A 14,972-nucleotide genomic window follows, 5' to 3' on the forward strand; every position below is an offset into this window, starting at 1 on the left:
AGTCTGTTATCCAAAAAAATAATATTAAATAACAGACTTTTAAACTATTCGAAAATAGATATCCGATCTATACGCGTAATATCGAAATTAGTGATGATTTTTTTTCCCCAATCCCCAATATATAGATATTGGATCGGTATCCATATTTTTTTTGATGGGTGAAAATAGTATGGTAACCCCGCCTGCGCTAACGGGATATGCTAGCGCAGCACCAGTGAAGGGTGATAAATGAGAATAAAAACAAGCCAGTTAGCCCATTAGGAATTAACCATGATAGTTTCCAGGGAGAACCGCGAGGAGGTCGACTATGGTTGGGTATATTGCTAGCAATGGGATTCTCAGTCTCCGTTACTAACAATCCCTTTCCCCCCACACGGTATCCATATTATCCATGCCTTAATCCATCCATGGTTGGCTTTCAGATGATTGTTGCCTGATCGGCCATCTGAAATGCGGTAGCTTCTAACAACAGAAATTAAACTGAAATTCATTTTGGTACCTCAATACCACAGAAATTGTAACTACAGATGCACAAACTGAGACATAACAACGTACTTATAACTATTTCACATGACAATAAACAGTTAAGATCATGCTACCTGACCAAACGAGTCAAACAGACTAGTAAAAAGAAATACCGGATACCATACGCAACTGTTGCGACAGAGATAGTGAGGAGATATCGTAATTGCTGCTAACGTTAGCGATAAGCTCACAAACTACACGTTTAAAATGTAACTCTTAAAGTTATTGCTTGCCTGTTATCTTGACGATTACTCGGGATCGCACAGGACAAGTTACTACAACATTAACTGACTACCAACGACGTCAAAGTTTTATTGGCTGCTGTCATGTAATAATTTAATTTCTAAATAATAAGAAAAATAAAGCTCTGATTACGAAAAAGACTGAATTTAACCGATAATGTACCAAATGGTAAACAGTAGGCTTATCATTTGCTATATTAGGTTCTAATATACTCGGTGGGGAGGATTCTTTATTAATTTTATTATACAAAATTATGCATACAGAATTTTGTTACCTTCTTCCATAACTAGTGCAGCTGTATTTGTTTTTAAGACATATATTATTTGTTTTAGATTAACTATACCAGGCCAGCCAGTAATACAGTTACCGAGTGACAAAGAAGATGAAGAGGACACTGGTACCAGATTTCGAAGGACAGGCTCCGAACGTCTCAGAGACGGCGCTAAAGCCTTTCTTCGAAGAGTCGAATCTCTCAAAACGAGGAGAAGAAAACGGCAAAACAGAACAGAAGTTATCGTCTCTTCTCCTCATTTCTTAGATACACAACAAGATAGATATCCAGAATTGAACTACATAGATATGACTCCTACCTCCCCAACTGCGTTTCCCTTCCCTGACTTTAACAGTTCTCCTCTCCATGCCCCAGCAATTAGAACACAACCACCTTCTCCCATGACTATAATGCCACCATCCCCTATAGCCCCTTTGGAGCAATCCTTTGTACTGAATCCTCCTTTTGGAGATGATAGCTCAAGTTATGCATCCGATGGTAGTATGGGTTCGAGCAATAAAAGTACCAAGTCCAAGCTTGGACGGGCAAAGAGAATTTTTCATAGAGGCATGAAGAATGATGATTCCAGTGCCCTAAGTGACTCGGAATGTCAGCCGGCTAGTTGGAGACACAATTACTATAAGGATCATAATACTCATCACACTACTGAGGTAATTTTTCTATTTTTTGTTAAGATATTTACAGACAAAGAAATTTTCACAAGGTACATAGCTAATGACAAGCCAAGCGTGGCAACCACTGGCAAAAAAACCCCCGAAAATATCCTAAATGCTATAGTACAATTTCACTTCACTTAAATTATAATTGTATATTGATCATTACAGTCTTGACAAAAATTATGGAATTTTAAATACGTTGAGTGAAAAGCCAACGCGACAAATAATGCGACTGCCATTTTTATCATTCGTACTTTATGATAATTTATTTCTAATAGTTATATCTTAGGTGCACCAATAGCATAACTAACCCACCTACCAAGTGTGGCAACTACAGACAAAACCCCCTTATGGAGGAAACCTAAGTTCAGCAATGAACAGTTGATGGCTGATTCGAATATACTCAGAGCATATATTTTAAGTTTCAGTTCAAATAAAAAACAAATTCTAGAAATCGACTTCAAAAAGAATATAATAGGTCACACATTCATTCTTCTTGATTACCAGGTGTACGTAGAACCACCGTCACCAGTGGAGCTAAAGCCGGATCCGGAGATCTTGCGCGAGGTGCAGAAGTCACCAGGGCACACGCCACACAGGCGGCAGGCTATCAGGACCAGCTCGCTAAACCTCGGGAAGGATGGACAAAAGTTAGTGTCATTTTCCTTTGTTTTATAAGCTTCTATTAAACTTGCTTTAGTATGTCTTTTCATTCGAAATATTGTTGTCCATTTGTTAACCACCTGCTGGAATCAACTTGTACTGAAACTTGCCATAATTATTTAATTCCATGACAATTTAATATTATCTTATCGTCGTCTGATAATAAAGACGGAAGGTGATCATAGGAATTCGTGCAATACATATAATAAATTTGTCTGGGCTTGTATGGCTTGACAAAAACTATATGTGTACGTGTTTATTTGATTGTATATGCTTGTGTGTATGTGTGTGTGTCTTCATTACCAGTAAAGCATATAATAACGGGATACTTTGCAGCTCGCTCATTATATACGAACTAAGCAATTATCACAAAGCGAAATTCGTTTATAACAGTCAATTAATGTTAATGTTACCATAATTCATAACGGGCGATTTTGTTGCGTGCTGAATAAGTCGAGCAAAAAATTAATCTATTAAAAATTTTAGTACATTAAAAATCGCCCGCCGGGCATTTTCATTTTAACTTTCTTAAATATGTTCATTTTTCTACAAAGGTTCCGGGACAGAAGTCTCAAAAGAGATAAATCAGCATCCAGAAGTTCAGAATTGAACAGCAGCCCGAACTCGGCTGGCTCTCGCTCGCACGACGGGGATCAGGATGACGATGACGATAGCCTCGATATCAAAACTAAGAAGTTAGTACATACTTTTATAATCAAGATTAAAGTATCCAAAGATACAATGGTGGATAGATATAGGATCTTAAAACTTTTAGGAGATGACCTTTGATGTCTGTACGTTATATATATTTTATATGCAATTTGCATGTCAAACAAGCTAAGAGCCCACCAGATGGAAACCGATGTTACAATTACCGCTGTCCATCGGATTGTATCAATATATTCGGGTAATAAAATAATAAAATGCTGGACCATATGCAAGTAAAATCAAGGATTATTTAGAAGGACCTTAATCTGATGGGTTATATGCTTTGACCAACTACATATACTATATAATGAAAAAATCTTCACTTAATCTTAAATTTTTTTTACCGACAAACCAACCAATCAAAGGTATCCTGAATATGTATGCAAGCAGGTTGGACTGCCTTACATTGGCCACTGTTGTAGTATATCAAATGCTTCATTGGTGACCAAATTTGTTTATTTCATTTTTTTATTTTATTGTAAGATGTTCTAGCATTAGGCTAAGATTATGTTACTAACAAATTAGGACATTGTATAATAATAATAATAATAGATTATTTTTATTATAACATTCAACCGTCTTGTGTCTAATTTTAAATTGTATGATAATCGGAAGGATGTTTTCCTATAGGAAATAAAAATACGTATTTAAAAGATATCAAAAGTCTTGAACAAAGTTGATAAAGCAGAAATCAATTCATTTCAGAAACAACATTCAGAGATGGTACTCGTTTCGGACAAGTGCACTCAACGGTGGACCCAAAGCGAATAATACCCTCCAACCGGTACCCAACCAAAAGGACCCTGAGACTTATTGTAAGTTAGCCTTTACTCCTTTGTGATAAATATTATATTCATTATTTTATTGCTATTTTTGTACTTGGAATGGCAAACAGGTTCATCAACCTGTTCCTGAAATTGGTAACTATTACCTATACATATCAAAAAGAACGTACAGAATGCTCTAGGTTCCTAATACTTTACGCATTGACATTCTAAGAACTAAAACTTTATGCTTCTAAACATAACAATTTCTTTGCAATATCCTACCCTTCTAACTGAAACACAACAATGAAGCTACAGCAATATATTAATGCAAATACGAATGGAACAAAGGGTACTACTCAAGCAGACTAAATTTGCAAAATGTTAGTTTGTGAATCTTCTGGTAAAATTTTTGATAAGGTATCTTTGGAAAAAAGGTCTTAAATAATATAATAATTAATTAAACTGTTTTCTATGTGTAGTGTCGCGACCAATGTCATCGTTATCATGCGGGCAGTTGCATATACTGAGGAAGCTAGCTCTTCTACGACTGACAGCGTGTATGGAGAGATACTGCCCCTCACACAAATCTGGATGGAACTGGGAACTTCCCAAACTCATCAGAAAGATAAAAACCCCAGATTACAAAGGTAAAAATATAAAATTAAAGAATTAAAGAAAACAATAATACGAATTTGTTTTTAGAAAAAAAAATAAAGTATTTAAAGAAGTTAATGGAATTAGCAGTTTTATCAATGGTGATTTTAATGTAAAATATATTTGCCAGAAAATTATAATCAGTAAAGAACGTAATAATCCTCAACTGAATAGACATAATTTAAATTTTTTTTTTTATACCATGAAATATGCTCGAAAATCCTGTAATTCCTGATAGGACTGTTGAAGTATTAATAGTACTGTAGAATATGATAATGAAGTAAAAAATTATAACTGTAAATGAATTTCAAGACAAAATCTTGATAATATAAATATCAAAATAACAATCTTAACATAGTTATAAATTTTTTATAAAATTTGATTGCTATACTAAATCTATAGGCATGTATATTGATAATTTTAAATTACATATAAATTAATGCAATATAAAACTTAAAGATCTACATATGAAAATATTGTTTTCAGATAAAACAGTGTTCGGTGTACCTCTAACAGTGTCATTACAAAGAACAGGCCATTCCTTACCAAAACCAATACAATCTGCGTTGAATTGGTTGAAGAACAACGCATTGGATCAGGTAAGGAACAGTTTTTTTCAACCACTTCCTAAAAAAGATGGTTCTAAATTCGTTTATTACGAACTCCTATGCTGATCCCATATTAATTGTGTGCTATTGAAGCTGATATATTGTTTGAGACGCAAAACTACTTATTGTGAAATATAATTACTTCACGTTCTAAATTCAAATATTTTCAAGGCGTCTACAAAATACTTTGTATTTTGTCAGTCTGTATGCGACAACTGAATTATTTTGCAAAGCAAAATGCACTTGTCACATTTCCATCTTTATATTTATATAGATCAGAAAATACAAAAACTTAAAACAGATTTAGTTAAGCAAATTTAATTTCTGTAATTTTGATAGTTAAACAAATTAATATTAGATTCTCTTTGTAGCAAATAATTAATTTTTAATTGATTCATAAATATGATTTTGTAAGTCATTGGCAAAGATTATGCAATAAGTTATTTTGTTCTTAAGAAAAGAATTAATACGAGTATATAAATTGAAAAAATATTAATTGAATTTACAAGAAAAATATTGCTCGAAATAATAATTGGATCGGTTTTTCCTCAACGATATCGTAGATGCATGAATTAATCTTCATCTTGCATGAATTAATTTAAACACATTTCCTCTGTCCGTGACAAGTACTTATTATAATTGGATGCTATTCATTCAACAAGAATCAACTGCGCATTTTTGTTACTTGTTTTGCACAATTCATATTTTCCTAGTACCTTAAGAAAATAGGATTCTAAAATTGATGCAAATTTTGGCGTTTAGAAGCCAGTTACTTTTATTAAAGATTCGTATTAAGTACTTAGCCTACATTCGTACATAATACCAACTGATAGTTTATTAATTAAAAGTGTTTACATATCTGCCTTTTGATTTAAATATTCAACTAAATAAAAATTAATTGTTAATTAATTTTTATTTAGTTGAATAAATGTGAACATAAAAAAATATTTTAAAGATAATTTTCACTTTCCATCAAACATCGTTAGCTCAACAGTATAAAAAAAATTTAAACATAATAAAAAATTATATTGTCAATATATAACAAAATCTTAATTTAATATTTTTTTCCAGATGGGCATATTTAGAAAAGCTGGTGTTAAATCACGTATAGCGAAACTTCGGCAGACAGTAGAAGCAGCGGGGGCAGCGAACGCGCCATTTGCAATAGAGAACATCAATACAGTAGATCCTAACCAATCGAACCTTAACTTCGACGGATCCCAAGCTCATGATGTCGCCGACATGGTGAAGCAATACTTCAGAGAGTTGCCTGATGCACTGCTGACCAATAAACTAAGCGAAACCTTCATTGCTATATTCCAACGTAAGTAATCATTTTTTTTTATTAAAAAGAGTGTTTTTTTTTCTATGTATCAACCATTCGAAATCAACTAAATAGTTCAGACAATCAACTCAGCTGTTCTCTTTCTCTCTTCGTCCACTTCATTACTGAAGATCGTATCCTTGAAAGGTGTCTATTGCCTCTCTTATGATATTTCTCCATTTCGCACGGTCTTCAGCCTCTCACAGGGCAGCTGCAATTGATAACTCAACTAATACTGATTTTAAATAGTTAATTTTACAAGTTACTAATCTCTGTGAATATGAATATAAGCATCGTATCATAAAAATTTAGATATCAACATACAGTTAAAATAAAGTAACAAAATAAATTTACATATATAATGATGCTGGTATGAAACAGCTGTATAAAATTTTTAAAATTAAGTAATGATTTTTATAAACATTTCATGAAATGAAATTTAGAAATCTCATCTAAGAAAGAAAAATCTACGACTTAATTAAAGGTAAATACTGTGTAATTAGTACTTGTACTTCATTTTGTCGTTAATTATCACTCAGTAAAGGTCAACAGAAAAAACTAGGATAACCTCTCATTAGTTTTGTCTTTTGATACTTTACGAAGAATAAAGTATTTACGTTTACTTTTAGGATATTATTTAGGATTCTAACTACCAATAACTTCCATAATCACAAGGGAGAATATATTTTGTGAACGGTAGTTTTATCTTTTAAGGTGAATTATAGTCAGATCTCTGACCCAATAGATACAGTACCAAAGCTTTTATCTTTAACTACTTTTCTTGCTTCACCCACATTCATAACTAGTCTCACATTATACCCCTACTCTTGATTGAGTTTGAGGAAGATCAAACTGTACACGATCTATTTGTTTCTGTTCAGTCTAGACTTCCTCCAATATTTATCATTTCCGCAATACTATTATGAAGTTACTTATTTTTGCTTTTATTATTTTCAGATGTTCCCGAACCATTAAGACCTGATGCGGTACAGTGTGCTTTGTTACTGTTGCCTGAAGAACATTTGGAGGCGTTGCATTCCTTATTGATATTTCTAGCTGATGTTAGTATGAAAGTTTAATAAATCTTAATATTACATATTCGATCATTCATATTAGATATTATATTATGAATATATCATAGGCAAATAAAATTGAGACTAATAACAAATAATTTTTTTAACAATGAAGAATACAATCAATCATATTGTAAATTAACAAAACGACACCAATGATATCAATGAAGATCTTAAATGACAGTATCCAGTAATGGCATTGTTATACGTTATCCTTTAAATTAAAATACGACATGTAATATAAAATTAATACATAAATTATAGACGCAGTTACGGTATCTATTTATATTCATGTTTGTAGAAGTATCCATGTTAGTCCCAAACATAGCTCTCGTCTTGTAATACCTGGTATGCCGCTAGGTGGCGGAGCACTCGGCCGTGAACCAGATGACAGCGTCGAATCTGGCGGTGTGCCTTGCACCCACGCTGCTGCGGCTGCACCACGCGCCACCCACCACTGGCAGCACCAAAGAGGGCAACTCTAACAGGTAAGTCGATTGGCAACTTTATCATCCCGCGATTAACTTTAATCTAGCCTGATGGAGAATGATGAGGACGATTGAGATAGTATTTTTGTCTTACAGATAGTAAGTTTTTATTAAAGTCATCTAAACAAATACTTATTTTATTACTTTTTATAGAATGGTGATTGAGAGCGTTGCTGATCAACGTCAGATAAGTGAGAGTCGCGCTGCTCATGCCTGCCTCTTGCTACTAATACAGAAGCATAAACAGTTATTCCTAGCACCTGCTGATATGCTGGCCCGCTGTAAATTCAATTACTTCGAAGAAAGTGTACCGGTAAGTGCGGGCCCAAAATTAGACCCTGAGGTACTCTTTAAAATTGTTTACAATTAATTTTATTGTGTTGTTTATTTGATTCCAACTGATTTGGTCAATTTACATTTAAATAATGTAGAATATTTCAAGCAGTTATTGTCAAAGAGTTGAGAGTTTTGCAATTAAATAATCTAACTCTAAATAATCTAATCTATCTAGAAGACAAATTATTTCTGAATTTTACACCCAAATAATTTTTAGGTGGCGTTAGAAGAATTAGGTGGAGATTTTAACCAAGACTGGAAAGGTTTCCAGCAGGCGTGCATTAAAGCTCTACTCAAAGAAGCCAAAGAAAAGTGAGTCTTTCGTACTAAAATTACTGCAAAACTTCCAGAAGCTACCTAATTTTCATTTAATGCCGAACAACTGCGCCTTACGTAGACCGTATTATAGACCATGGTTCTCCTTTTGCCGTACTATTTTTTATACATGAAGTCTATCCAGAAATATGTGAGAGTTGGTTGAAAACTTGTATGTATAAGTGATTATTTATTAATTAGATATATTTTATTAACTATTTCTTATCTATAGAATTTCTCTTTAATTTACGCGATCATTAAAGAAATTATATTTGAACCACCTCTCATTTGTTTCTGTTGTACCTACACTTGTGTCTAGATTCTAACTTTTTTCATGCTTTTTTAGAGTCTGTGGCCGATCGGGAAAGAGGTGAGATATCGGTGTTAGAGCGTGTCCCACTTAACCTTTTATCATCGATGTAGATTTTGCAGTTCTGTTTCTACTGTATTTTACTTAGAGTGTTCAAATTTTTTATTTATACAAAATAGTTTAAATCAATAATTTTACAAATATTTACAATAATTTTTAATAAAATCTAGAAACTATTATCTACCTATTAATAAAGTGCAAATGTTTCTTCTGTCCTATTGTAAATAAATGCCGATGCAGATTATTATTATTGTAATAAAATCATCATAATAATAATAGCTCAGCTCTTGAATTACAATTTTAGGACTAATCATGTCTTTTAAAAAGTAGATAGGTAGTGTCCGTCTTCTATAGACATGTACAATGCCATAAATTTTACAGAAAATACTGTATTATCTATGACACACCGTACGTTTATACTACGAAGAAACAAGGAGAATTATGGTGTGTTCGGAATTGTAAAGTAATAATTTATTTAATCAATTAAATATTCTTTTATTTATATTATTACGAATGAAAATTGTCATCAGATTGAAAAGATCTATAAAGAGCCTAAAGAAATTATAGAAAAATAATCTCTCATAAATTGAATGTAAATGGACTCACTCTAAACAGATTTAAATTGACAAGATTAGATCTTGTCAATTTAAATCTGTTTAGAGTGAGTCATAGTCCAAAAAATTACCTCAAGAAGTTAATAATAATGGTAAATATAACATTATGAGTTACATAAAACAAACAATGACTCCGACACACAATGATGAAATATTACTTCAAGGAAAATTAAAACCTGAACGTACTTTTATATTCCATAGAAAATCTCAGTAGGAAACAGAACTGTTTATTTTCTGGATCATTAACCGAAATTCAGTTTCTCACTCCATTCTCATCGTAGCAACGTCGTGGCCACTTAGGTGTTTTAATGTTTTTTATTGGAACTAAAATAAGAAAGTTTGTTGATTGCAAATAATTAAAAATTGCATGTTTACGCACTTTTTAAATTGCAATATGACACATTTAATATTATTCCCGACACTATATTCACTACTAAAGACCCTTTTTTTGAAATTTTAAAATAATATAATTTTGTTTTTTAATATTTTCTAAATAATAAGTATTTTTATGATAACACTATAAAATAACGAAAAACGTTCTCTAACTAATGTTGAATTTGAGAGTTAGTCTTAGAATTATAGACTGTAAGTCTAACCAAATTTATTATAATTATGAAGTCTATTTAAACTTAACAACTTCTTGCTAAACTTAAATCAAAACTTTACTCGATATACCCTCAAATTTGTAAATTTATTTGTAAACGATTTGAACTTACAAATGAAATCAAACCTTTCAATATCCCTGAATGTAAAATGTCTCTAGCTATAATAAAAAATGAAAGAGTAGAGGACATTTTAGAGGCTTAGTACGTTACTAAAATCTAATAAAATGTTTAGTCTAACCTAAAAAGAGAAAATGAATGATATGGCTTATATTCCAGAACACGTGGATGGATGTCGGTGTCGGGCGCAGCTCCTCACGTCGAGTTGTGTTGCAAGAAAGTGGGGGATGGTCACCCGCTGAGACTGTGGAGAGCTACCACCGATGTGGAAGCGCCGCCCCAGGAGGTTATGCAAAGGTGCGTGTGCATAATCAACAACAAAATTAAAGTAGCATGGTGTTCAATTCTGAACAGCGTCAGGGGTGTCCTTTTCTAGAAATCTGTCCGATTTTAGAATAAGGCCATACGGGTATGTAACCCTGGCTACCCGAACAGCTGCAGTTTCCCAGTCCTTTCTGCAACTGCAGTGTTTCCTTCTTATAGTCCCAGTCCTTTCCTTTCCCAGATAAATCCCTTATTCCTCCTATTTACCAATTTCCTTAACGCATTTCTAACGTACCCTTCTTTTTTTCCTCAATCCTTTCCTCCATATCTTAGATGGCAAAAACCACCTACAAATACATTTTCAAAAAGGGTTGACTTCAGGGTAGCGGCCGGTCATAAAACTATAAGCCAAATCTTTTTGTAATATGAATAAAAAACTTATTACGCCGACCTCAAATAATATTTGGGATAAGGGTAGGATGATGATAAACAATTCTGAATATGAATCATAAGTAGAAGCAACTATCTGTAATATAATGTTGGCAGTACGCTTTGCTATCGATATTTAATACATAATAATTGTCTTGTTCTTACTACTTGATATAGATAGATAGATAGATAAACACTTTATTTGAGCCATTTATGACACATGTAAATTAACAACGAGTTAATACAATCAAATTAATTACATCTTTTTAAATATAAAACAAAAAATAAAAATATGTTTTCGCCATATGTGTCGCAGTAACCCCGATATCAGTGATAGAATGCCCATTATAAAGGACGCTTGTGTTTAATTGACTAAGTATGCATGACTGTTCATATCCTGAACATACATAAATAAAGGGAAAGGAAGGAAGGAAGGGAGGGGAAAGGGATTGTTAGTAATGGAGATTGAGAATCCCATTGCTAGCAATATACCCAACCAGATTGATGATCCTGATGAATTCGTCATGATGGGCTAACTGGCCTGTTTTCATCCTCATCGATCACCCTTCACTGATGCAGCGTATCCCGTTAGCGCAGGCGGAGTTACTATACCATTTTCTACCAATAAAAAAAAACACATAAATAACAATAAATATTGTAGGCTCCGATGCTGTTACTATTACGTTTTTTAACGTTTGGATTTAGCTTCTGGATAATTTGGAACACGCCGATGATGGTGCCATATCTCAGAATTTATATTAAAATCAACGTCAGCAAAAACGCTGATGTTTTTCTTGCAATTATGTTACGATTGCTGGCAATATTTTTCTGTAAATAAAATTACATAAAATAAATAATTAATAATATCATCATTATCATCATGAGATTATATTTACTTTACCTGTCAAACAACGTCGATAGACAGAGCTAAATTGTAATGGTAAATTTATTTTTTAAATCCCTCTGCAGAGGAATCATAGGAAGACTTTGTACAAAAGTCGTTTGCTTGTACACATCTGCCCTATTCATGTTTCTACCGTGAAGCAGTTGTGTTTGCATGGCTGTGTTTCGGTTTGAAGAGTGGGATATGGCAGTGAATTTACAGGGTACGGAGGAATAACACCTGAGTCGTCAGGAATGGCAACACATGGAGGGCATCATGGGCGAAACAGTATACTCTGTTATGCCCATGGTACTGCTCATGTCTATAGGCGACTGTTACCACTTTCTATCAGGTGGACCGTCAGCTTGTTTGTCATTCTAAGTTGCATAAAAAAGACAATATTAGCGTTTATTGTAGTTTGTGAATTAATCAATTTTACTTATTATTAATTGCAGAATACTCCGAGAGCGACACATATGGGATGACTCGTTGATCAAGTGGCGTATAGTGGAGAAGCTGGGCACCAACGCTGAAGTGTTCCAGTATATTACTGCGTCCAGTGTGGGCCTGCCGCCGAGGGATTACTGTGTTCTAAGGTACATGTTATTTTCTTTTGCATTCAGGTTTTTAAAGTAAAATTTGTATTTGAAAACTGACTTGATTAAGTTTGTATAACACATGAAACAACCAATGACAATATTATAATGCAAATTGAGAGTGTGAGGAATTACAAATCCCGGTATAATTTCCACAGGTCGTGGCAGCAAGGCGGTGGCAGCGGCGGCGCCGGCGGTTGGTGTGCGGTGGCGGAGACGTCGGTGGCGCACGCCGCTGCGCCCCCCGGCGGCGCAACCGGCGCGACAGGCGTGACCGGCGCGACAGGCGTGACCGGCGTGACCGGCGCGGGCGGCGCGGACGGCGCGGGCGGCGCGGGCGGCGCGGGCGGCGCGGGCGGCGCGGGCGGCGCGGGCGGCGCGGGCGGCGCGGGCGGCGCGGCGCGCGGCGTGGTGCTGGCGTCGCGCTACCTGGCGCAGCCCGCCGGCAAGGGCCGCAGCCGCCTCGTGCACCTCGCCAGGGTCGATACCATGTGAGTTACACTTTGTTTTTTTTAAGCAACTTAGAATCGCAAACAAACTGTCAACCCACCTAATATAAAGTGGTAACCGTCGCCTATAGACATGAGTAGTACCACGGACATAACAGAGTATACTGTTTCGCCCATGATACCCCCCATGCGTTGCCATTCCTGAGTACTCGGTTAGTTCCTTTTTACCTCATAAATTTACAGACATATCCCACCCTACAAACCGAAAGACAGCCATCCATGCAAACACAACTGCTTCACGTTAGAAACACGAATGGGACAGAGTTGGCCAAGCAAACAACTTTTGTACAAAGTCTCCCTCTGGTGTACACCATTAACTGTAGCAATCACTAACATCGGTGAATAAAACTGACAAAAATGTTAGAGAGCAAATTTACTGATATCGTCTGCTCGAATATCTACGTCCCCACTAAGTTTCTACCGTAATCCTATTTAGTTTGGAGAGATATGGCAGTGAAACTACAGGGTACAGTGGTGGTAATACTGCAGAGTGACATGTACGTCATAGTGCATTCTTGTCTATGGTTTCGTGTGACGTACAAGGTGTCGTGAACAGCACATCACGGAGTGGGCATCGTGTTCTCAGAAACTTGAGCCTTACTCGACAATATCTTTTTCCCAAAATACATATGGCTTCAATTATTTAACAATTTTACCACTTCGAGTAAAAATAATATTTACTGCTCTTTTTAACGCTGCCCTTTAGAAAGGACTCTATATTGTATTAAAGGGATCAGCTCTTTAGACATACAACAACTTGTCTCCAAAAAGTGGTTTAGTTAATGTCAAAATACTCCAAGTTTTGACTCATTTTCATCAATTCTTTAATACCAAACACGTGTTTCCTTCCCCATCATAACTTCTGAGCTACTTGGCAAAGAATCATACTACTAAAAATACAAATCAATCAAGGAAATACAATTTTATTTATTAATTTTCAGGGGTCGTACACCGGAGTGGTACAACAAATGCTACGGCCACATCTGCGCACTGTACTTGGCGAGAATACGCGCGTCGTTCAAGCACAATACAGAAGGACCCGAGTCCAACGTATGATCCAAGCATTCCACTTAGGCGGAACTTGCAGTCTGCTTAAGTTCTCCTATGTTACAACACTGGCGAATGTCGTAAAAAAGTTGCAAGTTCAAACTTTTTTTCTTAACCCAAACTTTATTGTAGCTTAAGGAAGTTTTAAACATTTATTGCGTCGATATATAATAATTGTTGATGTGTATGACTGTACACTATATTTTTACAGTCATAATTAATATTATTATTATTATACCCAATTTCAAATCTCAATATAAGGTAAATGATATTTTTATCGTCATACCTAGATATTATATTCCATTAAAATTAACAAGTTTGACCAAATTTCTGATGTTAGTGTAAATAGTTAAGTTAAATAGTTATTACAATGAGCATGCATAATAGAATAAATTAATAAACCTACCTCCACGTTTCAAGGATTTGTTGTCCTCTATCATAATCCTTAGGGAGTAACTAATATCCAATTACAAGCATACTGTTATAATTAGTTTTATTTAGATATTTATATATTTTTAAATATACATTCTCCCCGTGGTGCGTTGTGTATAGCGTAACATATTTTAATGTTAATATTGACTAATAAATAACATATGAATAAAAAAAAAAACTATAATCTCATTGGATATATTTGTGAATGGATACGTTTATAATGAGTTTTACCATATTCTATAGTTATCGACATATCACTAGTCATATTGTGTAACTTTCAATTAAGCACATAATAACCGTACCTGTCCTGCGACCAGGAAATTAGTATTAATTATATATTTAAAATTATATTCGTATGTATTGTACATGAAGTGTAGGCGCAAACTGTGTGTAATATAAAAGTTTGAGAATATATCTGGTTTAACATTTTTTTTTTTTTAATTTAGTGTTATTG

The 14,972-nt window shown here is 34.4% G+C and overlaps 1 protein-coding gene across 3 annotated transcripts in view; it reads left to right on the forward strand.

The window, feature by feature from the left end:
* LOC113513277 (rho GTPase-activating protein 7) overlaps window positions 1-14,696 on the forward strand; it is a 422,365-nt gene extending 407,669 nt beyond the window's left edge. For all 3 annotated transcript variants that reach the window (XM_052902002.1, XM_052902003.1, XM_052902004.1), the window contains 15 exons: window positions 1,101-1,710; window positions 2,224-2,366; window positions 2,934-3,074; window positions 3,793-3,902; window positions 4,334-4,501; window positions 4,995-5,107; window positions 6,188-6,440; window positions 7,398-7,501; window positions 7,874-8,001; window positions 8,155-8,314; window positions 8,555-8,649; window positions 10,518-10,655; window positions 12,390-12,530; window positions 12,689-13,021; window positions 13,981-14,696. In XM_052902002.1, coding sequence (XP_052757962.1) covers window positions 1,101-1,710; window positions 2,224-2,366; window positions 2,934-3,074; window positions 3,793-3,902; window positions 4,334-4,501; window positions 4,995-5,107; window positions 6,188-6,440; window positions 7,398-7,501; window positions 7,874-8,001; window positions 8,155-8,314; window positions 8,555-8,649; window positions 10,518-10,655; window positions 12,390-12,530; window positions 12,689-13,021; window positions 13,981-14,095 — 2,752 coding nt within the window. In that variant the 3' untranslated portion in view covers window positions 14,096-14,696. The remainder of the gene's footprint in view (window positions 1-1,100; window positions 1,711-2,223; window positions 2,367-2,933; window positions 3,075-3,792; window positions 3,903-4,333; window positions 4,502-4,994; window positions 5,108-6,187; window positions 6,441-7,397; window positions 7,502-7,873; window positions 8,002-8,154; window positions 8,315-8,554; window positions 8,650-10,517; window positions 10,656-12,389; window positions 12,531-12,688; window positions 13,022-13,980) is intronic.
* Window positions 14,697-14,972: the final 276 nt, after the last annotated feature.

The sequence above is a fragment of the Galleria mellonella genome, unplaced genomic scaffold, assembly GCF_026898425.1.
Source record: "Galleria mellonella isolate WM207_F2 unplaced genomic scaffold, CSIRO_AGI_GalMel_v1 utg855, whole genome shotgun sequence".
NCBI lineage: Eukaryota > Metazoa > Arthropoda > Insecta > Lepidoptera > Pyralidae > Galleria > Galleria mellonella.